The sequence below is a fragment of the Polyodon spathula genome, chromosome 3 (assembly GCF_017654505.1).
Source record: "Polyodon spathula isolate WHYD16114869_AA chromosome 3, ASM1765450v1, whole genome shotgun sequence".
Lineage (NCBI taxonomy): Eukaryota > Metazoa > Chordata > Actinopteri > Acipenseriformes > Polyodontidae > Polyodon > Polyodon spathula.
The window spans coordinates 82,422,489-82,450,457 of NC_054536.1; the positions used below are offsets into that span (position 1 = coordinate 82,422,489).

At 39.2% G+C, this 27,969-nt stretch overlaps 1 protein-coding gene across 1 annotated transcript; it reads right to left on the reverse strand.

Annotated features, from left to right (window-relative positions):
* Window positions 1-832: 832 nt before the first annotated feature.
* LOC121309474 (histamine H3 receptor-like) lies at window positions 833-27,871 on the reverse strand. Its single transcript, XM_041242428.1, has 3 exons — window positions 27,646-27,871; window positions 15,121-15,287; window positions 833-1,759 (listed from the first exon to the last, which is right to left on the reverse strand). Exons 1-3 carry the CDS (start codon window positions 27,869-27,871, stop codon window positions 902-904), a joined length of 1,251 nt encoding a protein of 416 aa, XP_041098362.1. The 3' UTR covers window positions 833-901.
* Between the last annotated feature and the right edge of the window lie 98 nt (window positions 27,872-27,969).

Genomic DNA, 27,969 nt, shown 5'->3' on the forward strand with positions numbered 1-27,969 from the left:
ATATCAAACCATGTTTTTTGGGGGGCTGGGGTCTGGCGGCAGGCCTGACTTCTAGTTTCAGTAATTTTGCAGACATAAATCTAGATGATATTTTAAATTAAAAGTGTTTCCTCATCAGAATGTATTTTAAAATGCTGCCAAACATCTCAGTCACTTTGAAGCCAGCATGTTGATTAAATCATTTCAGTTTCGAAAACCATGGGCTGCAGTTCTACGCAGATGTGATGAAAGTTGAATGTCTCTTAATACATTGTATTATTTATACATTGTGTCTAATTGTATAACACATTAGTATGTTGATGCAAAAACACTCTATTCAGCTTATTTGGCAAAGTTAAAAAAAAAAAAAGTCATGTTCCCTTGGTTGCACAAATGTATTTGTTATTTGTATGAGAAAAACAGCTGAAGGAGTTGATAAAAAAAAAAACCTGATCATAACTGACTTGCATCTCTATTTTACAGTGTGTGTGTGTTTTTTTTTTTTTTTTGTCTATGATATATATTTTTACAAGGTACCATTACTGTAAAACATATCTGTGCAAAAAACATTCAATTTAACATATTTAAAAAAAACCAAAACAATATATAATTACAAATGGATACTGTATAGCACAATTATATATTTTCTTATTAAAACTGCATCTGACCAAGAATGGCAACATTCAAAAGCTGGAGTTACTTTAGATTATTAGCAAGCAGCACAGTAAGAAACAAGTATAAGGCTGTATGACAAACAAAACATATACCATATCTTCCCCACTGTTTCAAGATACTGTTGCGCTCAGATTTTAATATGAACAACATTTCCAAGCTGCCATGGTTTATATAGTGGTTACCAAAGCAGTTGGTCTGTCATTTGTTTAGTGGTTCAGAATGCAGTTGGTCTGGTCATTTATATTTTTTAATGTTGACAGGATTGTGGTTCAACTTGAGGCTGTATAGACTGTCGTTTGGGGCACAGTATCTTTGCAAAGGCTCTTCTAAAACTGCTGTGGCAGAGAGGATACAGAAACGGGTTAATGGCTGAATTCAACCACAAGAGCCAAAAGGTGATTTCGTACCAGTGGTACTGCACGCAGCGCCCACTACAGGCTGCTCGTATGATCATCAACAGCGTATACGGAGCCCAACATATGCCAAAAATGCACACTATGATGGCAAGAGACTTTGCAATTTTCTTATCCCTGGACAGTCTGAAATGTTGGGTGAGTTTCTGTGACACAGTGTCGAACCGTCCGTCTGCTGTCGAAGTGTTGACATTTACGCCCTTTAAAGTGCATAAGCCCCTCTTCTTTTTGAACGCAAAGAAGGTGCTGCTGGGGCAGCTGGAGGAAGGTCTGTCCTCCCCTTCTATCACCACAACATCAGCCACTGGCTCGCTCTGAGAAGTTTTTCTTGTTTTCACAAAGAACACTGAGCCTAGCTGCTCTGCATCTTGTCGGCTTTGGAAGTGACCGTTTCCTTCTTTCATTGAGTTTAATTTGTTTTTGTTTCTTTTCCTGATGTTCAGGTAGATACTCAAATTAAAAAAGGTCACACTGATGAAAGGTGCAAAAAACTCAAATGTTGACGCACTAAGCAGGAAATACCAAGTATGGTAGAACTCACCGTAGCATTCTTCCCAGGGAACATTGCTTTTTCCTACAATAAAGTCCCAGAAGATTATAGCAGGACCATAAAGGAGAAATGCAAACACCCACACAGCAACCATCTTGGTAATAGCATGCTTGGTCATCGCTTGCTGGGCTCTGTATGTAACCTATAGTTTAGAAAGAAGAAAGAAAGAAAAAAAGAAAGTCAAATCTAACAATATTACAAACACTCTAAGGAAGCTCAATTGAAACAAAGTGGCTTTTTGTGTGAATTCTGATTTGAAAACCATGCCCCTCCTGTGCAAATGACAATGAATGCAAGAAACGATGCGGCATCCATGGATTGAAGGAGCGGCTGCACTCGTTGACCAAGTGGTCATGGTTGACGGTATTTAAGGGGACGTAATGATGTGATCTGTTCCTTCGTGAATGGTTAAAATTGAAATCAAAAGGAGACCTGAATTGTGAACCATGAGTGTTTGTTTCACGGAGAACTGTATTTGCACCACGAGCACTAATTCACTCACTGTGGACTTGTGTATGTGTTTTGTGTGGGTGTTTAAAAGAACGGGACTATTATTATTTCGGGGTCAACCTGTGATTTCCATTACATGAGAGTAGATGTTAAAACTTGATGCTGATTTGAACTCAGCTCTCACCAAGATAAGCACCAACTAAGACATAGCTTTACAGTAAAGTAATGTGATCCATCTGCATCTCCATCCATTTGCATTTCTTTCCATCTGATGATGTAGATATCCTTTTGCCTGGTGTTGATGGCTGAAGTGTAATGCTGGCTCCAGGGATCAGCTTATTTTGCTTCCCCGGTGCATCAGCACACACAACGGCTGCGATGCTGGCTCCAGGGATCAACCGCAGTGCGGTCTCCCCAGGGGTTATAACTAAAGCAATACACGCTGCTGTCCTGCTTATCATTGTTTATTTTTTATTGCTGTTTGCCATCAAGCCATTGGATTTAAAAATAAAACACCATTGCACCTGGATTATCATTGTATGTTTGATTATTGATCATCTGCACCTGCACACTGTTAACCACTTTGCCACAAACAATTACTCAGTGAATTCTTTGTTTTATTTAGACAATTTTAAGTTATTAATAAAATACATTTAAAAAAAAAAACAGCAGTGAAATACACCAGTAAAGGACACCCTTTTAAAGGAAATCAATAAGAAAATATACAGTTTAATTTTAAATGCATTAAGGTGAGTAATAAACTAACTCCATTGTGATTTAGCAGTTGGTTTAAACAATTTAGCAGCAAATGCTGGATTTTTTCTATATAATTCTGTGTAAATAAATATAAAAATAAAAGAAGGGGCAACAATATTAATCCATATGTAGGACAACATGTTTTTTTTTTTTTATGCTGGGTTGTTTTTTGGATAATAATAATAATAATAATAATAATAATAATAATAATAATAATAATAATAATAATAATTATTATTATTATTATTATTATTATTATTATTATTATTATTTCACTTATAAAAAATAAATATAAAAAAAGCCTGTGTCTAATATATAATCCAGCTACGAATAAACAGACCCAAACAAATACATTTTCAAACAGGATTTAAAATATTCAATTGTGCTAGCATTCCTGATATGAATCAGGGACAAAGTTCCAAAGACGAGGGGCATTATAACTAAATGCTCTGACTCTAACAGAGTTCACAGAATTTGAGGGACTGTCACAAGATTAGCATTTTCCAATCTCAGGGAACGACTAGAGATATATGGGGTCAGCATTGAAGATAAGAAGGTCCAAGACCATATAATGCCTTATAGGTAAGAAGAGCTTTAAAATAATAATAATAATAATAATAATAATAATAATAATAATAATAATAATAATAATAATAGCATCAGTAATAAAACAAATTTGAATAAGATGGATGCAGTAATTGTATTAATGAAATATGCAATTAAAACCAAGATTAACTAAGATTCAAATTTTTAATCATGAGATTAATCACGATTTTTTTTTATTTTTTATTGCTTGACAGCCCTAGTTCCCACGATTTAGTTATAATGTCTCTCGTCTTTTGCCATTTGGGTTTCATACTGAGTAAAAGTAGTAAAGAGATTCTTTTGTAATGAAGTAAATACCTTTCTCATTAGATTAAAATACTAGCCTATAAATATGAGTCCCCTCGCTGTTGAACAAGGAGAGGGCTTGGAAAAAGGTGGCTTTCCACAAGTGTTTTTATTGCTGTAGGGAATGGATCAATTATTGTCTCTGCAGTTAGACAAGATAAGAGCATATAAATCACCAACATACATGCTTGATTAATAAAGATAAAGGTCACAATTATAATACTAATATTAAAAAAAACATCATGACTTGTCTCAGCCAATTAGATTCGGAGTAGAGTGGTCATTATCCCATTTTAACCCTTTGCGGTCCTATGTCGGACCAGGTCCGACATTACAGTTGATCAGGAGATGATTTAGCAGTATGCACATTATGAGGGCTTGGCTGGAGATACAGTACCGATGTCCCTTTGCTATGCAGGGCCTTTTAAACCTGTTTTACACTTAAACAGCATGTGTAAAATAAATAGCGCATGTGAAAATTAATTTGATCCGAAGCGCCTGACAAGCTCTCAATAAATGGACCGCTAAGGGTTAATATATGTCAGGAATACAGGGAGCAATCGCATTGGCTAATATGTGTTCCAACCTTTGCAGATATGTCAATATACCAGCACACCTTGGAACTTTTAGAACCATTCTGCCTTCACTTGAAAAACCAATTCACTTTGGGAGGGGCAGGTTAGAGCCATTAAACAACCTAGGCCTGTGGATTTTGGACCATATTTTAACAGACTGAAGTTGCTTTCTTAGATGACTGCAAAAACAAAGAATTTTGGAACTGTCCTTTTCTATTTTAAAAACCATCTGCTCTCTGCTGTAGTCAGTACATTTTTAAAAACACCAAACAAAAATGAAAATGACGAGTGTTTGGGCAAATTACAAAAATATCTCAAAAACAACAACATGTAAAAGACTCGTGAACTTCACTGCTGCTAATAAAGCTTTTACTGCAGTGATAAACCAATAAATAAATAAATAAATAAATATGAAAAGAGACAAAAGACAGAAATATACTTTCATTACTGAAACTGACTAGTTAAATAAACAAGAAACACCAGCAGTGTTTAACACTGATAATTTGATCTTGATTGGTTTTTGCAGTGGCAGGATGTTTGAAATATCTTGTGATCTAGCAAGTCCGATAATTATATTGATAGAAAAAAAAAGTAAAAAATTGTAAAAAGCAGCCATGGTGCACTTCAACACCCATGGGATAAATCTGTCCACATTTAGCAAGCATGGGTGCCCCACAGGTGCACTAATCACTAAATTAGGTTGAATGCAGTGCAACGACTACTCTCAAACATCAGATCAAGAAACACTAGACATATCTGTAATGAGTCATAAAAATAAATTCTAAAATGTACAAAGTGTAAACATACACCACACAAAAGCATATGTAAATATAATAATTATATAATATATACCAGTAATAAAACAAATACACTACAAATAAGTTACTGTGAGGCCACTCATGTCCTTTAATTTGCAGTAATACTGAAAAGAATCCATCTTTTAAAGTACCCTAGTGTTTCTCCTTAAATCTTTCTCAAGTGCTCTCATTTGGAAGCCTATGGTTTTCAATTGAAATTAGAGAGCAAGAAATCAAAAGAAACAAGGCCCAATTCAATGTCATATTCGTTAGCTTTGGTTTCTAAGTAATGCTGCTTTATCCATTTTCGTGTCACATTAATATCCCTATACAGCATTGATACCCTAACAAATTAATTGATTTTGCTTCATAAAGTCGAATAAAACCTACTGAATAATGCTAAGTTAACGTATTCAATTACATACTGTTTTGTAGTTTTCCATATACCGGTACTTAATGAAAAACTGACAAAGTGACATTTTGACATCTAACATGAAATAGTACCACTGTTATGGCTTCCGGCAGACACCTGCAATCTAATTTTGTAATTTTCTTTGATTACATGTTAACTTTAGTGGAGTTGGGGGGCGTGGGCCAGGGCTTCTCCCCTTCCTAATTTCACCTACCTATCATCACAGACTCCCTATTTAAACATAGTCTAAGCCCTGCTCGTTCTTTTGCGTTTGCTTTTTGCCAATACACAGAGAGAGAGAGAGAGAGACTTTGACTTTTACAATCCTTTATTAAGATTTATAAAACAAAGAATCTATAAAAAAAAATGAAAAAATCAATACTGACTCTAGGGAAACTTCCCAACACATCAGTATTAAAAACCTCTACAAATACTGCGCTTTAAATTCCTAAAAACAAGACTAAAAATAAATTAAATAAAAACATTAAGACTCCCCTCCTCACTCAGAGAACAGATTGCCTCTCTCACACACCACTTCATCTGGAACCCTTCTAAGTCATGAACCAATTTAAAATAGGCGAAATCCACCTTGAGCCTGCTAACCACCATCACTCTGAACAGCCTGTCCACCTGAGTCAGCCCTAAGCCTGCCAACTTGTTCTTCCGAGACTTCAGAATGGCCAGTTATCCCTGCCCTAGAAGAAAGTTAACTATTAAACATACATTGCTATCCCTTCTCTTGTAGAGGACTCCAAAAATAAACATAATCTTTGCGTATTCAACTCCCAGCATCTCTAACATTCTGCTAAGGAGTTGAAACAGAGAGTCTAGCCTCTTACACTCACTGTATGCATGAAACACAGTTTCTTCCTCTGTACAAAAAGCGCATTCTGAGTTAATACTGGGATCTATTTTATGAAGGAGCCTACCTGTGGCCAGTATACCATGTATTAGTCTCCACTGTAGATCTCCTACTCTCTTATCCAGAGGTAGCTTATACAGTACCCTCCATTCTGGATTCCCCTCTTCTCCTAATTCTAGGTGGCCTCTCCATCTGGAATCTACCACCCCCTTTAACTCTCTGTGGTGGACTATTTTTATGCATAATTTATACACATCTTTACTTTCCAGATTTTTAAAGTTTAGATGTTTCATTTTGTGTATTTTCAAAATCCTTCCCTTTACTTTCTCCTCCCCTTGCTCCTCTTCTCCCTCTAAAGGAGACACCAGCAGCTCTGGGAATTTAGTGTCTTGTCCCTCTCCTCTCTGCGTTGCCCCATCTTCCAGAGCTTCCCTGATCTTTAGAGACAGACAGCCCCTCACCTCCCTCAGCACCTTCGCTGCCTGCCTCTCACATCGCCAGCTCAACATGCCTTTCAATTCAGCTGCACTCAGCCAACAAAACAGTCCAGGCACCAAAAGCTGTCCTAACCTAGTAAGACCTGCTTTTACAAAACTGCCCTGCAGTGCTAAAGACTGAAGGCACTGCGCTGAATTGAGAAAATTAAAAAACAGTGGTTCTTCCAAGAGATTTTGAGCTTATCATATTCTCCTCCCTCTGCACTATTAGTGTTCCCCACACCTTTAAAACACTGTGATGAAAAGGGGGAAGAGAACATCTGTCCAGAGCGATGTGGTTAATCAAAAACAAATGAATGCCATATCCCAACCCCTCCACTTTATTGAGAAAGAGGCTGGCTAACCTCTTCCAGTGAGTTCCCTCCCCAGTGTACAGGAGTCTCTGCAAAGCCTGCATTCTAAAAGCTGCCACCCTGCCGGCGATGCTAACCAACCCCTGCCCACCCTCATCATGAGGCAGGTACAAAACAGCCGACCTTAGCCAGTGCTTACCTCCCCAAAAAAACTCCACCAAAAGCTCCTGAATGCTGTCTACTAGGTTTCTCGGTGGATCTAGACACACCCACCTGTGCCATAACATTGTTGCAGCCAAATTATTAATCACCAGAACCCTCCCTCTGTAAGACAGCTGAGTCAGCAGCCCTCGCCAATGATCTAATCGAGCCTTCACCTTCTCTATCATGCCCTCCCTATTTTGCTCCATATAATTATCTGTACCAAGGTACACTCCCAGCACCTTCATCCCCGTCCCACCCCACCTCAACATTTGGGGCAATAAAGGAGGGCCGCAATCCTGCCAGCTCCCTGACAAAAAAGCATCACTTTTGGCCCAACTTATCTTTGCTGATGACACTCTCTGAAAAATATTAAAGCTCTGCTGTAATTCCTGAACATCTCTATTACTGCTGATAAAAACAGCAATATCATCAGCACAGGCTGACACTCTCACTGTGGCCACAGGGGCCAAGTAGGGCACTGTCCAGCCCACCAGCCTGCTCCTCAGCCGAGCCAGCAAGGGCTCAATAGAGATGACGAACAGCATCCCGACAGGGAGCAGCCCTGCCTAATCCCCCTGCACACTGGGAAGGGTCTACGCAACCCACTGTTTATTTTTAAAACACTAAAAACATTGTTATATAAGAGTTAATACATTTAATAAAACCAAGTAGCAATGGTCAACGCGGTCAAAGGCTTTTTCCTGGTCTAAGGAATCCAGACCCACATTAAAATCACAATTTTTGGCTAATGATAAAAAAAATGGGGGATGAGGTTCAACACTGTTCCTATCATTATTAAAATCACCCCCTAATATCAAAATATCATCATTAATTGTTACAAGATATTCCTTTAGAATATTAAAAAATAAAATCCTATCTCTTCTTATATTGGGAGCATAAACATTAATAAAAACATAAATGCCGCCTCCTATCTCAGCTCTTACTTTTATCATACGCCCTAAAATGATCTCTTTAATTTCTAAAATACTAAATTCCATGTCTGGTCGAAAGAGCACCGCATCCCCAAGTTGAGACCCAGAGCTACCATGACTCCCCCCAGGGTTCAAATCAGGATCCCTCACACCATGGGATTCCACTCCCGCAATGCCGTGGCCACCCACCCCGGACCTCAGTCTCCTATCAGACCCAGACGCAACCCCCCTACCACCCGCTTCAAAGCGGGTGTGTTGAGCCAGCCCAAGATCCAAGGAGATCGCTCCAGAGCTCTGCTCCAACACGCTCTCGTTTTCTTTAACAGTTTTATCGTTTTTTTATTTCTTTTCCGTTTTTCAATCATACTAAAACCTTGATTGTCAGCAGTATCTCCGTCCTTGTTTTCTTGTCCTGTTAACTGTACTGCAGGCTCTGCCTGCTCATTCGGTCCCGCAGATATCTCTGACTGCAGTGTCTTATCCTTTTCCTCTCCCCAATCACCCTCCCCACCAGTCTCACCCTGTCCTTCCTGTACACCCTCCTTACCGGACAGTTTTTCCGTTGATGCCCATGAGCTCCACATTTAAACCATCGTAATGTGTCAGTGCTCGCAAAAACTATACAATGACTCCCTTCTACATTGAAGGTCCAAGCTACATCGATTTGTTCATTGGGCTTATTTAATAACAAAAAAAAACTGCCTTCTAAAGAATAATACATGTTTTAATTTGGGATCTTTACATCCCAAAAGTACAAACCGAATCGGAGACATTAACTTCCCATATCTCATTAGTTCTTTTTCTAACAGTTCATTTTTTAAAAACGGTGGGACATTGGACAGAGTGATTTTAGTTATTGGGGTAGCTAACAGGGACACCATCACCAGACTCCCTTTCAGCACAAACCCCTCCTGAACCAGTGTGTCTACATCTTGAGTATCACTAAAAATAACTAATTGTTTGTTCATATGTGATGCTGATCTTATTTTATCTTCTCCAACTACCTCACTCACAGCGAGCAAACATTCCTCCACTGAGACAGCACTGTAGGGAACACAGCGACAGCCATGCCTGCGAGTCAAACCTGCCGCTCCCCCTGAATGAGACCCCACTCACAACAAATCATTTAATAAATAATTAATTAAAAGGATTAACTCAATCCAAACAAACCTTCCTCCTACAAACCTCCAGCTTCCTCAAACACCTCACAAGCCCCTCCCACAATCCCACAAACCTCAACAAGAGAGAGAGAGAGAGAGAGAGAGAGAGAGAGAGAGAGAGAGAGAGAGAATATTAAATTCATTATCGTGATTAAAACCTTGCCTGTCTGACTTCCCTGATGACTCAATTTTCGACTCCTGAACCTTTGACTACCCGAACCAACTTCGACCCTTTTTCATACTACTTCCTGATTTGGCTTTGACCTTGCAGCACGACTACTCATCTGAATATCGAACCAAGACTGGACCCGATGCTGAACATGGATTTACCTGCCTCTTCTTCTTCCGACCCTGAGAATCCATGGAACATTCAGATCTGTCCAGCGGCACCTCCTTCCTTTGCTTCAGCCCTTCACTCAGAGCTTTCCCGGCCATGTCGTTACAAAAGGAAATGCCAGCAGGATTCCTTCTCTACCCAGCTCTTCTTTAAGGACTGGTCCATCACCAGATTATTAAAAGCCTTCAGAAAGCCTAGCCTTCAGCAGCACCAGCTCCAACCACATACATCACCACCCTAGAGCTGTAGCTGAAGTGTAGCAGAAGCCCAGCAGCTACATTCAGCTGATGATCCACTATGGCAGAGCTGCAGCAAAAAATCAGGGATGAATGAAGCACTTTATGCTGCCATTTGCAAACACCTTGTCTGCAATTCTCATTTAGATGGAAAAGACAATCGTCCCAGCACTCCTCCTTCCACCGCTCATGTCAATCTCCATGCCCACCTTCACTGCATCTTCCATTTCAGCAGCTCCCTTTCTCGCTCCAGCCCAGGCAGCTTCGGCTCCGCCCCTGGTCTCATCTGTCAGCCTTCCAGAGTACAACCTGGCTACAGCATCCCAATCAGCAGCAGTCATCCAACGTTATGCCCTCTCCCAGTTGATCTGAAGGCAAATAATTTTAGGTAAAGACATTAACCTGGTTTCTGTTCTCATTACTGCATCTGAATGTATTGATCAATGAGTTGTCCATTGCGGAGATTTAGCAGTCATGCTTAAATCCTGCGACCCCTGTCTGCTTAAAAATCTGTCCCTTGGCGAGTTTGTTCTCACATTTTCCATCTATGGAGACGTCATGTGTTCTGCATACCCCCATTGCCGCCAAGATATGAATCAATATATGTTTTATGTCATAGAACTATTGGTGAGATACGGGGGCACCCTGCTCTATGAATACCGCAAAACCTTCTCTGCAAAAGCAGCCGCTATTTTGGCAAATGACAATCATATCATTGACTGGTCATCCCCCAATGTAGATTTATTTCATCACATTATCAGCGGGGTCAGGGCGAACGCATGCAGGGTATGTGCATCCACTGCGCACTCATCTCACCTGTGCCCAAAAGTGGCAAAGGCAACCCCATTCACATCAACTGCCACCAACCCCAGATTCAGCAACAAATTGCTTCCCTCCTCCCCCGACCGATCCATAACTAAACACAAATATGGCCGTCCCATCAAATTTTCTGGAACAGGCAAGTTTGCAATAATTTCAATGTCTCAGTGTGTTCCACACTGTTCTGCAGGTTTCTGCATGTTTGCAGTATCTGCGGGGACGCACACTCCAAGACCATCTGCCCAGCCAAATGAAAATCAGTACTTTTTTCAGTCTCCATCCCCATCAACATCCAAGCCCTAGCCAACAAACTTAAACACCACCCATATAGGCATTTAGTTTCTTATCTAATTGATGGCCTGCAGTTTGGTTTCTCTACTGGCCTTCTAATCTCCCCTCTGTCCCATTCATATGCAAAAAGTTTCATTCTGCTTCCTCTGAGCATAAAATCACAGAGTCTCTAATTCAAGCCGAGGTGGACAAAGGATTCATGGCCAGTCCCTTCCCAGCTCCACCATTCCCCATCTTCAGGATTAGCCCCATCGGAGTAGCGACATGCAAAATATCGGAAAAAAAGCACTTTATCATCAATCTTTCCTCCCCAAGAGGCAGTTCCACTTCCAGTCTCAACGCCCCAATCCCCCACGATTAATTGCCCTCATTACATTACAGTTTCTGATGCTATTAAATCCATTAAAACAGCAGGCCAAGGCACCTAGCTCGCAAAAGTGGATATTTCAGATGCTTTTAAACTCATACCCATTCAACTCTCCTTCCACCACCTGTTCTGGATCTACTGGAAGGGTAAATACTATTTCACCACCAAACTTACCTTTGGCTGCTGCAGCAGCCCTAATATCCAAAGTCCTCTGCTGCATCCTTCTCAACACATACTGAGGCGACTTCTTATATCCCACCCTTTGGACCCTCCTGCTCAAGCAATCTCCAATCTGCGATCCCTGTTTTCTTCAGTAGGCTGTCACACTCTCTGAAGATAAAACCATTGGCTCAGCAACCCGACCAGAATTCCTCGGAATCACCCAGGACACCATCAACTTTGAAGCCAGCCTCCCATTTGACAAACTGGAGCGCACTTGTCAGCTCATTAACAATTCCCAAGTATAAAAATCTATCTCTAAATGCAACCTGTTATCTCTCCTTGGCCATTTCAATTTCACAATTTGCATTATTCCCCAAGGCAGAACATTAATATCTCACCTTTTCGTTCTTGCCTCAACTGCAAAAAAAAATCTCCTCAGAAGCAAAAAAAGACATCAGAATGTGGTCCACATTGCTGCAACACTGGAACAGCCTCTGGTTATTCTACAATGATTTCATCTCAGCCCCTCACGATCTATCTCTACTTACTGACACTTCACCCATAGGATTTAGGGGGGTTCTAAGCAACAAGTGGTTCTACAGCACTTGGCCCCGCAAAATTCAAAACTTATCTCCCCATCTCAAGTCTTCAGCTCTATTTGAAATTTACCCCATCGTCACGGCTGAACAACTCTGGGGCACGCTTGGTCCAGAAAATCAATATTATTTTTCAGCAACAATCAGTCAACCGTGCACATCATCAATAAAGGTAGATCATCCTCCTCTCTCCTCATGCAACTACTTCACCATTTAGTCTGGATGTCACTTTCCCAAAATTTCATTGTCCAAGCTCACCATCCTCCAGGCATCCACAATAATGTGGATCATGCTTTATCTCGTTTACAGGTAGCCAAGTTCCGCAGCCTGGTTCCAGCAGCAGTTCCATCCCCCCTCCAAGTGCTGCCATTCCAGCAACTCATCTTCAATTAAATCTAATCCTCCCCATCCCCAGAGCAGGTCTTTCTCCCCAATTCTACAGCACACATTTCTTCAGGATTGGTGCAGCATCTTCAGCAGCCACAGCCCGCATCAGCCAGAGCCCACATCAGCCATCATCTGACCAAGACCATGGCGCGCTGGTCCTATTCAGCAGTCAACCCCTAAATTCAATTGCTGCCATCCGATATCACGGCAGCACACCAGTCTATAGCTAGCATACCCGATATGGGAGTGCCCTCTCCACCAGGACCACTGGAGGTGGTTTGTCCTCTATGCAACACATGGCTGACACATAGCTCCTTCCCCTAAACCATCTGTTTTAGGTTCTTGCTTTTATATTATACATTGGCATGTGGTCTTTGTTTGTCTTCACAGGTGCGGATTCAGCGGGGAGCTGGTGGTCCATCTTTTTGGGGGATAGTGAGTCTCACTTCCCTGATCTAGAGTTCCAGTAACTCTGCAGGTTCTTTGTGTGGTCAGAGGGGAGGTTGCCTTCATACTCTTAGTGTTTGAGTCCCATAACTAATAATTAATTGTATTCCTTCAGATTCTTTTTTGTTCCATACGTCAAGGCTTCGTATCAGCCGTTCCGTTCTCTGAGGGTCGAACCTGTTCAGTAACTGGGACCCAGTCGCAAGGTTCCGCCTGTAACGACTCTGAGAAGTCAGATGACTCTGTATTTTCAGGGGCCCAGAGGCTGATAGGGCTAGCTTTGACTCCATAGGGAAAGCTCTCTCAGTTGGAGTCTGGCCAGTCTTTTTCCTTCTGCCCTGTTCTAGAGCCTCCAATCCTAAGCTGGCTCCTGCCCCGTGAAACAATGTTAAATAAAATATCTAAATTATGTTCATGATTATTTATTTATTTAAATTATGTCTTAATCCTTAAATTCTAGGTGACGCTAAACTTTTGATGTTATCACTTTACTGCCCTAGCTTTGCAGCAGGGACCGATCAATACTAATCATCATACATTCAGGTTTCCTTCTTAAAACATAACTACTTAGCCTACATAGTAAATTTGTCCTGAAAACAAAATGCACTTACCCACAGGGGCGCTGGAACTAGGGGTGCTGAGGGTGCGGCAGCATAGTTTTGTTCAATGTCTTTCAGCACCTCTACTATAAATCTTGTTGCCACACGTCTGCTCAGCCAACTTAACATACTACATTTTTGTACGCTGAAAGTGTCAGACCTGGTGCTGAGAACAACAATCGGGAAAGGTTGCACGAGGTCAGTACTGTTTAAATCAATACCAGAAATGTTGTGTGCTGCCTGTAGCATACTAAGTCTATATCAGGGAGCTCCACTAGCGGCTCAGTAATCAAGACGTGATGTGATAAATGCATGCACTGAGGTTTCACTAAGCTCCTATTAAATGTATAGTAAAATCCACACAGTAGTCTGATAAAAGCTTGCTGTAAAGCTTTTTGCACACATTGACCTCCAAAGTTAAAAAAGATGACCTATTGGTTTTATTAATCATTTGGTGGTCATTACATTATTATTATTATTATTATTATTATTATTATTATTATTATTATTAACTAATACTGTATGTGTGCATGTACAGTACTTTACATTGAGCATAGGCTGTTGGATTGTGGTATGAGAACAAAGGTCTTATTATTCAAATATATATAATTTTAATGTAATTTGATATCCTGTGTGGTCATTTATATTCTTCTATACTAAACTGCCATCAGCTTCTCTGTGGACTTGTAGCATTCTTAGAACTCTGCTGCTTCAGACTATGAACTAGTATTATAGTTAATTAAGCAGGAAGATCACATATTTTTAAGATAAGTGAAAAATATTTTCTAAAATATGGCTGTATAAACAAGGAAACTGATGTAATTTCTCAGGGGGTAATGTTTTCACTCTGTTGCCATTTCCTTCTTTGACTTCCAGCCACATTTTTGAAAATGAGTTTTTGTTAAAAAAAAAACTTTTTTTTACTGCCGCTCTCAAGCTAATCAAATAGTGGAAAACAACAGCTGATATAAAAATATGTAAAAGTTATAAGTTAATTTATGCCACCTATGATTGAACATTATTATTATTATTATTATTATTATTATTATTATTATTATTATTATTAATTATGTTGTTATTTTAATCACTGGCTAAACAGTTTTCAGACTTCTAAGCACAGACAACCACAAAGCACAGATTATATATTTTTTTTATTTGATAACATGTTCTTAAATAGTTGAAAGGGTTAAATGGGTTGCACATTAAATCATTAAATAATCATTAAATAAACAGTCCTCAATTTAAAATAAATAAATAAATGATGCTTTCAAATGATATGGGGCCCAACAAATTATACCTAGTACAGTATGTAGTTAAGTCTACAACCCAGGCTGTTTTATTATAAGTGAAAAGGTAATAACATGTAACAAAGGTAGAGCATATCATTTCAAAAGACAACATTTTAAAGGTAATGACAACAAGATCAGACTTACAGCTCTAGTAACAGAAAGGAAGCGGTCATAGCTTATCAGGACTATATTGAAGACTGAAGCTGTACATAGGAGGTAATCCATCACCAACCAGAGCTTGCAAAGGCCTCTCCCAAACATCCATCGCCCAGTCAGTATATAAGGGATGTATACTGGGATGCAGAAGGCACCTATAAAAAAATTTAAAAAAAAGAAAGAAAAACAGCACTTACTAAAAAATCTTGTTATTCTAATTCATGAAATACAGTTCAACTTACAGTTCTGAGCACCTTGTTTAATCAATACTGTTCTCAAACCCATCTAGTTTGTTCACACATGATGTAATCTAAGCAACAAACCCTGTCTCGGTTTTTGACTGTTTTTGACTGGCACGCTTAGAAAGGAAGATACACTGGACATTTTATACACATGATTATTTACACAGAGGACACACCACGGACATTCACGAAGTACTGTGTTTATTAGTGAAGCTGTTTCGAAAAAAATACAAGACACCGAAGGGGCCAAGTTTTGAATTTAATTCTTGTGAGGTCCTTCATACAGATTACTAGTAGTTGTTTTTGTCTTGTTGGAATCAGAATCGCCATTTTACACATAGAATTTTGGCTAATTAAGCTGGAAGATTGTGTATATTTAAGATAAGGAAAAAACATTTAGTAAAATATGACTGTATAAACAAGGAAATTGATGTTTTATGTAGTTGTTAACAATTTTTTGAGCAGTTTTATGTTTTATGGTTTGAACCGGTTCAGGCAGGCAGAGCAATTATGCTAATGTAGAAAAAAAAAGTTCTTGTCAAAAAGTTATCGATCAACTAACTTCCCTGTAGGATAGTACTGACACTTCCTGTACTGACTTCCCTGTAGGATAGTACTGACACTTCCTGTACTGACTTCCCTGTAGGATAGTACTGACACTTCCTGTACTGACTTCCCTGTAGGATAGTACTGACACTTCCTGTACTGACTTCCCTGTAGGATAGTACTGACACTTCCTGTACTGACTTCCCTATAGGATAGTACTGACACTTCCTGTACTGACTTCCCTGTAGGATAGTACTGACACTTCCTGTACTGACTTCCCTGTAGGATAGTACTGACACTTTCTGTACTTTACATTCCTCAAACTTTCCTGTACTAACTTCCCCAAAGTCGATTACTGTTAAAAACAAATAACACCAACAGGAAATTGCAAGTTTTTTAGTATTTCATGTGTTCTCCCTTGCTTTTATTACCTCTTTTAGACATTTATGACAATTCTTAACCATTGTGTTACATATTTCCCACCGCTCAGACAGCTTGGATACACATTGTGTGGCTGCAGTTTTTTTTATGAAGCATTTCAATTGGGTTGAGATCTGGTGACTGCGAAGGCCGTTCCAAAGCTTTTATCTTCATTTTCTTCAAGAATTTCAGAGCTGACTTAGCTGTATGCTTTGGGTCATTGTTGTGTTGGAAGATGGTATCATTGTACTGTGTAAAATGTTTTGATACGTGGCTGCATTCAATTTTCTTTGGACGGCCACTTCTTTCAAGCGTTTCAGTTGAATGTGTTCTTTGGTACATTTTGCTTATATCTCTGATTGGATTTTGGTATTCCATAATTACCTCTTTTTTCTGGCTATTGACATTACAATTTGGCTTTCATCAATTAATATTTAATTAGTTTTTATAAAATTACAGACTTTGAATTTAAAAGTGCCAATAATTGTGTCATGAACAAATATCTGAAATTGTCTAAGTGATCCTTGTTTTGTTTTTTTATTATTATTTTATATAAAGATTGTTTGTTAAATTACCAGAAATGTTGTATTTTGATCTTTGTCATATTAATTAGTGGCTAATGTTCACCAAATGCTTGTATTTAATATGTTTTCTGTTACACTGTAACACCTTCTGACTACTATTTACAAAACCAAGACCCAACACATAAATAATATCTGTTTATGGTACAATACATTGTGTTTGCAATACAATGTGTTACCTGGAGAAACAAAACATATTTAATCAAGGAGAAACTACATAACTAACACAGATATATATATATATATATATAATATATATATATATATATATATATATATATATATATATATATATATAAAGCTCCAGAAAGCTAATTTTAATATTTATAGTCCAGTACTGTATTGTACTTGTTGCTAATCAGCAAACACCAGTGCCAAATATGCCCTGCCAAAGAACCCAACTCAAAGCATCCATGAAATTGTAGCACCAGGAAACAATCAAGTCATTAGAAGCCTTTATAATAGTGGTGCACTGTTAATATCATGACACTCTGCCAAATCTAAAGCCATGCCCCAGTAAACATTTGGCTAGTAACAGTGTCATAATAAACATTTAGCATACACTGAGAGTTACCCCATGCATTTAAGCACAATATTACCATTAATATTTGCACAATATAAACAATGTTACTGATATTTATTTATTGCCATGACTTTTACAGTTAATTATATATAACTATTAAACTCCACTGTGGCAGAGCAAAGCTCTGCCCTTTAAATTGGCAGGGATGGGGTTAACTTCCCCTACCTGCCTGGGTTTATTATGTTCAGGTGGCTGGGGTTGATTAGTTGATTAGGTTGATTAACGATCAATCAGCGCCCAGCCACCTGATATAAAAGGAGGCCTCTGCTTCTCATTTGGGGGAGAGGGAGCTGAGGAAGCAGGTTGGTGTTTGTTTTGTGGTTTTTGAATTTTCTAAATCCAGTGAAGGCATTGCCCAGCCTGGAAACTTTATTTTTGTGAGTTTTGTTTTTGCTTTATTTGTGTTTGAGTATCTGTTATTTTGCCCTTGTGCACTTTATTTTTGTTTATTTATAATAAAATAGTTATTTTTTTGAACTGCAGTCTGTCTCTGGGCCTCTATCCACTCGCCAGCCTGCCACATCCACGTTCGAGATTCAGTATAATTAAATAATAATCTTTGAAGGTTGTACCCAACTAATGCATGCTTCAATTGCAACGAGGCATATTATCATCACTATTAAAATATTCCACAAGAACACTTCCAGATCAATCAAATTACTATAGGAAATGTCAACGCTACTCTGTGTTTATCTTTCTTCCAGTAGTGAGGATGTGGCTTGTGTATTGAACTGTGACTTTGTTACTTAGCAATTAAATGAGAATTTTTGATACTAAAATGTCAGCATAATTATCTTTCCAGTCTGACAATGCCAAAGCAGAATCACTGAGCAGATGTACACAACAGAATTTAAAACCACATTACAACCCTTTGAATCTATTTGAATCTATTGAAAGTTTTACATTCTTTCTGACTGTTACGGCACTAGAAAACTCAGATGACCTTCTGATCAAAACAAATAACACTAATAACTGACACGTTCAGAATATGTACTTCAGTTTAGTTTTAGAATTGTTCTGAGTTGAAAGTATTGAATGAAATACTTCTGGAGCAAAATAGGTTTTATGGGTGTGCTTTGCCAAATATTTTGGTCGCAAATATTTATGGCTTTACAGAATATTGTTTAAATATAGCTGATACAGCGTAAGTAAATAACTAAATAAATAATGTTTTTGAAGTTCATACCTAAAGTTTTTATTTCTTTTTTCTTTCTTTTGTAGTTCAGAAATTTTATCTTCTTGTTATGAGTGGAGGTGGACGGCATACCAAGCCCTACAGACCCAGCAAAGGTTTAATACCAGGGTGGTTTTTTCTGTGTTTTTTAAATGCAATTTTCTCCACTGATTTTGGTAGCTAGGCACCTGTGCTTTTTTTACTTTTCCTAAATAAATACATCTCAACCCATCAGTAGACTCAGGGTTGCAGAAACTTTTGGAGATATAATACGTTACACCTAAAACTACCGCAGCTGTCATTTTGACTGTCAGTAAAAACAGTGGGTTTGGCTTAGTGCTGCTGAACTTGAGAGCCTTGCACTGGTTTTGAATAGCTACAGGAGACATTTTCAGACATGCTTTATCTATCAACAGTTGTAAAAATACTTATTTTCAATTTAATAAATACTTATTTTCTAGTTAAAATGAATAGACCAATAAAACAAAGGACTGCACAGCAAGTCTTAGGCGTGATTATATTGAAGAAAAAAAAAAGTTACTGAATAACAGTGTACCAAACCAGCTATTGCAAGACTGGAGACAGAAATTACCGTTGAATAGCTAACAGAACTCAGGCGCAAAATAAAAGGGCAAAGAGAAAACACTTGCATAAAACAGTCAAACAAACAAATCTCGGGCACTATTCGTTATTGCTTCACAGTGTGTCGTAAGCTCCCGCTGCAAGTCAAAAGTCGTCTCTGAGCTGCTAAAACCATTCTGTTTTATAGCCCAGCATTTGCAATCATGTCCCCTTCCAACACCACCCCCAAGTCTCGTGTCAGTGTTCGTGTTGTAACAAGTTTCCCTCATGTGTAACAAGCAGGCTGCAAAAACTGTGTCACAGACAATATCCTGAAGGAAAACAAACAATAACTTCAAAACATGATTTACAAAGAAATTATGAGAAAATACAAGTGAAGAAATCGGAATTATTGGTAAGCACTATGTTTTTTATGTTAAAATAAACACGCTGTTTTGACTACATTTAACACAGAACAGTTTCGTAGCTGCAGTAGTTTCATATGCATTTTAATAGAATGTAAAAAAGGCTTCTGCGGTAGTTCTAGTTATGTATGTATGCCCGGTAGTTCTGGTGTTAAAATAAATAAAATTAAAAAATTTAAGATTTGACGGAGTTGATCAAAAGGATCAACAGAAATACAGCAGAGATGAATGAGGACAACCGGAGATGGAGACAGGAGCGGGGGCTGCCAGAACCACAGCCTTTGGAGCTGCAGTGGGTGCTAGTGAGAGTGGTGTGTACACCACCGAAGCGAGAGGGGCAGCCTACAGAGTGAGAGGTGCAGCAGACGGAGCGAGAGTTACCAGCTACAGAGAAGGGGGAGAAGGTGAGGAGCCCGTAATCACCACAGCCCCGACCACCACCCCTGCAACCCAGTCCGGCGCCACTGGGTATGGTCCCTTGCTCCTTGCTCCTGGACACCCTGCCGATCTGCCTGGACCTCCTTGTGCTAGACCTGGAGCCCAGGAGGCCGCACCATCAGCCACAGTTCTTCCCATTGTTCCCTACTCCGCTCTCCCCGAACACCAAGACGTCGCTGGGCTGCTGCCAGAAGTCGCTAATGCTCCCCCTGGGGGATCGGACATTGCTGCGCCGGTACCCAGTTGTAAACCTTTGCCAGGTGCTGCAGCCTTCTGTTCCCTGGCCGTCGCTCCAGTCACCCCTGTGAACCCGGTGGGGTCCCTCGTCGCCATTTCACGGCACATGAAGAGGAATGGAACCGACCCTCCCTCAAGTTCGCTCGAGGAAGAGGGTGAAGTTGGGACTTGAGGGAGGGTGATTTTGGGGGGTAGGGGTGGCCTTGGTAGGGCTGGTGTGCTACGCACAAAGGGAAGGATCTGTGACAGACTGAGGGGAGGAAGAGAAAAAAAATGTAGTCCAGGAGGGGCCAAAAGACTACATCCCCAAGAATGCCACATGAGGGAGCCAAGATGACTGGTAAACAGCTTAGCTGTCCAGTTTGATAGTTTAAAGAAACACTTAAGTTCATTTAGTACTATGTGTGGGAATTAGGTTTTTGTTTCTGTTTCATTTGTTTTGTTTTATTTTATGAATTTAATAAATCCCGCGTGAAAGTGCTGAAAACTCCCAATTCTTGTGTCTGGGTCCCAGTTTTAAAAGGGCAAAGGAACCCAAGTGAGTAACATATTTAACTATATATCTGTACTCATCTGAAGCAGCAGAAAGGAGCAGCAACTGGCTGTGGTTGAGACGGAAAGATTCTGGCTGGGGATCTCAAGCACAATAGAAAGAAAGCAATGCTGATGTACAGGTAAGTAAGCTGGGCTGAGCTGAGTGGGGGATGGAGGAGGGTTATGCTGGTGCACTGGGGAGACCACACTGGGTTGATCCCCGGAGCCAGCATCACAGCCCTTGTGTGTGCTGATGCGCTGGGGAGGCAAAATGAGCTGATCCCTGGAGCCAGCATTACACTTCAGCAATCAACAACAGACAGAAGGATATCTACATCATCACATGGAAAACAACGCAAATGGATGGAGATGCAGATGGATCATATTAGTTTACTGCAAAGCTACGTCTTAGTTGGTGCTTATCTTGGCGAGAGTCGAGTTCAAATCAGCATGAATTTCAACATCTACTCTCATGTAATGGAAATCATAATTTATATATATTATATATATATATATATATATATATATATATATACTGTGCTCCCTTGCTATAACACGGGTCTCAGGGGACATACATTATGAGCCTTATAACCAAAGAGCTTTATAAACGGGGGAGGGATTGGGGTGTCGCGGGACACATAACACACATCTGACTAAAATACAAAATAAAGTAATTCCCTCTCTATAGTGTACATATAGTGAAGCAAAAATGTAATTTTGTAATTGATTTAACCATGCATAAAGTACCATGTTACAGTCACACTTGTGGATCATTTTAATTAGCAGTTTTTAAACTATACACAGCCTGGCTAAACGGCAGTCGGGAGTTCAGTTCAAAGCGACAGACAAGCAATCAAGGGTGAGAAGGAGAGCGGGTCGGGCGAGGGGAAGAGGGAATGGGCTTGCCCCAGGTTCGGCTGCCGGAGCGGGGCTGAAATGAAGCTGAAGCGTCTCATCTCCCGGAGAAAGCTGCAGATCCTCTCGCAGCAAAAAAGTTAATACATTAGTTATTTAGAACGAACGCTGAATAAGATGTCTGGGTTATAAAGTGCCAGCGCAGCTTTTCTTCAGGTCAGATACTGTATCAATATATATATATATATATATATATATATATATATATATATATATATATATATATATATATATATATAAAGCATACAGAGGTGATAAATAACAAAAGCAAGAAAAGTATCAACATTATTTATGACTAGATCCTAATAAAAAACACACAAATATATTTTAGTTTTTACTATTTGACAGGCAGGCACGATGTAATAGGCGACTCTCCTCTGACTGTATCATCAGCTGGAAAAAAATACACACATTTATACAGCTAATAAAAATGTATACATACTGGTAATAGCTTTTCAGAATACTTATTGTAGTAAAGGTAAACGAATCATACACATCAGCTACATCCAGTTACCTGGAAATATACGGCCAGATGTTTTCCCTCATTTCCATGTCTTTATCATTGTTGTGTCCTTTATTGTATAGCTCTGGGTATTTTAATAGCATGGTCTTTTCTTTGCCATTGTTTAATGAAGGAACACAAAGGAAGCTGCTCCTCATTGGTCAGTTTCCTAGCAATAAAATCATAAAAATAGACGCCTTCATATTTTTTTCGCATCACTTCTGTGTCGCTTCAGTGTCGCCCGTCACATCAAGGCAGTGTGAACGTCTTGTATCAAAAATACATGTTTTATTTCACACATTCGCTTGTGGCATCGCGTCCAATGTGTAGAGGCCTTAAGAGTCAACAAAGTAAAAACAAAAACATATTTTTCTGCGTTTTTAATTGGTATTTAAGCATAACTTTTATGCTTTTGTTATTAATCATCTCCGAATGCTTTACCCTACATTGATCTACCTATGATTAAATACATAACCTTTACAGTACATATAAATTCATAAAATATGGTTTAATTACAATATATAATGGTAATTAAACCACATATATAAGTGTGTGTGTATGTCTAATATGCTTTATATAGACGGTTATTATTTGTAACATTGAAAAACTTGAACCAAATTTGAGTACATGTTGACTCTTTTTGTCTTTTTATACCAACACATAACCGATAGTGGCATTGTTTTGTATTTTTTAACCTGTATTAATAACATTTGTTAATATACTTTTATTGTTCAGCTACTTAAAATTTGTGTTGGCTACACAAAATTGTGTAACTGGCTTATACATTTCGATCCCTCACTGTTTAAAATAATTGTATATGTATTTGGCATGTTTTTGTTTATTTATTCATGTATTGATTGTAAACCTATACGGTTAATTAAAAACCATTTACAAAAATGTTGTCTATTTAATTTAATAAATGCATAGTAATAGCATGTGCGATGCGGTATTGCAAAACCACAAAACCACTAAAAATGAATAGAGCCCAATGTACAAGTTTTATTGATGCTGCAATTAATTTATATAGTAACCAAACAAAAACATACACAGCCAAAATGTTTGTTCTTTGTTTTATTTGCCATTTCATCTGTAGCCCATTTAACAAAGAGGGTGGAGGAAGACAGACACAGCTGTTACATTGACAGCCCTAGAAGAAAAGAACAAAGGGAGAATAACAGGACAATGATGTCAGGCCAGCACAGTTATCCTTCCCAAAATCAGTGCCACCAAGTACTACAAGGAGTTGATGATAGCTCCTCAATCACGCAACAGTCAGTTTCAATATGCTTCACAGGGAGTTGAGGATGCTACATATATGTAGCACGGGTGAGTTAAAAGTCGGGAGAAACTGAAAATATAAAAGTAAAAACAATTGCTATTCATGCTCGAAGCACCAGCATGATACTTGTTTGGGGTTTGGGTTCACTTTTTTTTGTCTGTTTTTTTTTTTTTTTTGGCCATCGTGCCATTTATTTTGGTGTCTCAGTGTTTTGTTTGATTAAATCATTTTATTTAATAAATCTGTGCATCAGCGCTTCACTCACCAGACTGTGTCTCTGCATTTCCTGGTCTCTGATGTCACCACACAAGCTATCAGTGACATATAGTGTCAAGAAGTGGGAAACAGTGCATTCACAGGGCCAGGAACACTACAGCAGGTACACAGTGGGGGTTTTTTTGAGAGGATTTTTTTTGTGTGTTGGGTTGCGAAGATGGTCCAGGGAATGGATGTCGGTTTCACCTGACTAAAATGGGAGTAGTGGTGCTTTAACATCAGGGAAGTCACGCACGTATTATCCGACTACCACAACCCACACCTGGAGCTGCCCGAACAGGGCTAAGTGAGGCACCAGGCACAAAGAAAAAGAAGGGGAGAAGCAGCTGTCGAGGGGGGGAGCACGAGGGGGGAGCACGAGCATCCAACGCCCTCGATTGAGATATGGGACTAACTGCTGGACCTCATGGAGGCCATCCCGATAGTGGTCGCCCTGTTGTGGGCCAGAGATGTGGAGCAATAGGAAGCCTGGGAAGACCAACATCGCCCAGTGTCCCTCTCAGCCATCACAGACATTGTATGCAACTACCTGGCTGTAGATGTAAGCTGCTAGTCCCATCAGGAGGGGCTTTGCCTACTCTAGCTCCATGAGCAGTAAGCACGTCCACGCCAGAGCCACACCAGTCCCCAGAGACTAAAGAAGAGCCAAACCGGTCCCCCGCCACCGAAGAAGAGTGCACCAGTCCCCAGCGATAGAGGGATGCTACCCACTGTTCCAGCCTCCACCGCCAGGGGAGCCTACCTGCTGCTCCCACCGCCACAGCCAGGTACAGTTGGGGGGCATGCTATTATGGTACACAATTTAAATCAATTCATATAAAAAAGGCGCTACCTGATCTGTCTCACAGTGCCGACAACTGGAGTGTCACCCAGTGTTCCCTAAAAGCCTTATGTTCCCTAAAAGCTTTTGTCCTCTGGAAGGTCAATACGACATCCATTTCGTGTGACAATACTGTGAAAAACACAACACACCACAAAAAAAGCTGACCTGAGGACTGTATTGTAGTGTAATACCTGACCTTTCCAAACATCTAAAAGGCAATTTTAACATTCGAAATGTGTGCTCAAAGACAGACTGACCAGAGGTGATGGTTTGATATACCTGTTTTCATCAGGAGTACTTTGGTTGCAAACAACTACAATGATCTCAAAGGAACCAGTGGCAAACAAAGTTAGTGCAGCTGTGACCTTTAATGCAACAGTCAATGTGTTACATCTTCCCATATCTTGTTCCAAATCTGTCTGCAGATATCACAGTAAAAAAGACACAGGTTCGGAAAATTCTATTTTGATATCTCCTTCTCTCCCTTTGATGCAGGAATGCTGATGCATATTCCATTTTCTCTAAAAACAAATAAACACAAAATAAATAAATATTCAATTTATAAAATACAAACATGGATATGTATATATACTTACGTTTTGTCTTTATGTTCCTCTTCTCTTGTTTCTCCACATTTCGCTTCCTTCTACCCCTGGTGCCGATGATTGCGCTCTGAATAAGCCTGTCTGAGACGTCTCTTTTAAATGCAAATGCAGCACCAGTGGCATGCGGTGACTTTTTAGCAAGGTATGCAACAACTTTTAGATGACAGGTAAAAACACATTCTTAAAATGTAGGCAACTAATAGCAATTCAATAAACCAAATACCACAAATCCATTCACAACTGTACACTGCGTCATTAAGCAATTTTGACTTTTTATAATTTTTATAATTTCTGTTTTTGTTGCAGTGTCTCTTGCACTAAATGGATTAATCAACAAACTTTTAACAGAGTTTTCCATTTTGATTTTGACATCGTTTGTGCGCCAGTGTTCAGTAATTCTAGTTCCATGCCTTACCTGTGTTTTCTAGTGCATGGCCACCAGACAGTAAGGATAGGGGTCTGGGCAGGTAGGTGACCGCGTTGCATACATAAACAGCACACCGCACTGCAGGACCCAGCGCCAGCTTCGCGCCTCATCAAAATCACTTCACAGTGAAATGTTAATGACACCGCGCATCAAAAGTTATGCAACACTGGCGCTAGCGCTAGACCTAAAAGGCATGGCTACATAATTCCATTCCCGCACAAAAAAAAAAAAAAAAAAAAAAAAAAAAAAAAGTTGGCATTGGACTTTAAGCTCCAAAAATCGTGCCCAACAACCTTTGCGCTTGCAACACTAAAACATCATGAAAATCGGGCCCATAGCCTCTGTAGACCGTGTATAATATAATCAAATTGTGATTTCATACAAGAATTAATGACTGTTGTATATTTCAGTATTCGGTTTTCTTTAGCTATAACCGGGATTCGATTTGTCTATAGTAGACAATTTAGAGATATTTTTATAACTGGAGTTTCAAATTCATGATACATGTAAACTAAAACATAAAAAATAAATTTACAATAGATTAAAACCAGAGCACACACTTTCATTAAGATATGAGATGAAAGCAATTTAAAAAAAAAAACTGTTACTAACAAGTTAAACTGTACCTTGTTTAATGTTCTGTGTTAGCCTACCTATATAAATTTACGTACAGCGTTTGTCCGACCACAAAACTACTTTCGGACACGTCCACCTTTTTTTATTTGGAAAAGGAACAGTGTTTAGTCTTTTCACGAAATTCGTTATATTTTTCTGTTCTTGCATCATGGCTGACCGTGACTGGGGGATGCTTTGCGATGTTTTTTTTTTCATTAGATTCCAAGCAGTGTTTTCATATTACTCTAACGTGCTCGCAAGTGCAACGCATCTTTTGCACAGCGTTATCGGCGCTATGCTTCAAAGCACAAGGTCCCGGGTTCGCGTCCCACCTCCGCCTGTGACAACCCCCTGCTTACGTGAACTGAGGTTCTCTATAATATGTAATAAACTAAACATTAATAATATTATTATGCGTCATATGTATTTTAAGAAATCTCGCAATACAGTACAGACCTCTGTAAATCCAGACTACTGTAAATATTGCAAGTACAGTTGACATTTATCTTAGAATACAAAGAATCAGCAGTACAGCTATGGTCAGTGCATCACCCTATAAAATTAACTAACTTTGCTCATAAAGTCGAATGAAACCTTACGTTAATATATTGAATTGCATATCATATCGCTTTGTAGTTTTCCATATACAAAAAACTGACTAAAACTGAAAGATCTGACATTTCAAAATCTAACATGAAATACGGTACTACTATTATGGTTTACGGTACGGTATCGCAAATCATTTTGTAGTTTCTTTGATTATGTTCATATATTTATTTTTCTCTAAATTATGCCTCAATCCTAAAATTCTAGGTGATGCAAAACTTTTGGACCTAACTGCACCTGCAGGCCACCGCCATGTTTCACCGTGTGGAAGAGCCGAGGAGACTGTGCTGTTCGACTGATCAAGCGGAACACGTTATACGGGAGGAAAGTGGGACGGTTTTGCTAAATCAGATGATTCAGTTCAGTTCGGTGTCACAAAATTACGTCTTCAATACATCAACATGCATTTGAGTCTCTCCCTCTTGGTACACCTTAACGCTTTGCACGTCGCCGACCCATTGCACTGTGTTAAATATACAACATAAATACAATTACATAAAACGTCCCAACGCTCCACAGTACAGTTACCTTGCATAGCATTGACTGTTCACAGCAATAAAAATAACAACACCCACACCCATATATATATATATATATATATATATATATATATATATATATATATATATATATATATATACATATATATATATATATATACAAACACACAACATTAAGCTAATGGGACTGGAAAAATGTATACCACAGATGATAAGTAACTTACCTACTAAGAAGTCTGAAATTGCCAAATTAAGGAAGAAGTAATTGCTTTGGTTTCTAAGGCTCTTATCCACAATAAAAGCAAGGATAACCAGAGCATTCCCCAACACTGTGACTGTAACCACTATGACCATAAGGACAGCCAATATCACCGTGATACAGCCAGAGAATGAACCTGCCGCTGCATCCCCGTGTACCTTCGAGGAATCACCACCGACAGCGGAAGACATCGTGCTTATGTTAAAAACAGTTAAACTCTCTCCCATAGTATTTTCATCAAAAGAAATGCCTTTAAATGTCAAAACATAGTTGTTTGTTCGTAAATTCA

Excerpts from the sequence above, each read along its gene's own strand:
- LOC121309474 (XM_041242428.1), bottom strand. The coding sequence starts at position 27,871 with ATGTCTTCCGCTGTCGGTGGTGATTCCTCGAAGGTACACGGGGATGCA. Across the intron at positions 15,288-27,645 it reads AATTTCAGACTTCTTAGTAG|GTGCCTTCTGCATCCCAGTA; the intron begins GTAAGTTACTTA and ends ATTTTTTTATAG. Across the intron at positions 1,760-15,120 it reads TCCTTTCTGTTACTAGAGCT|GTTACATACAGAGCCCAGCA; the intron begins GTAAGTCTGATC and ends TCTAAACTATAG.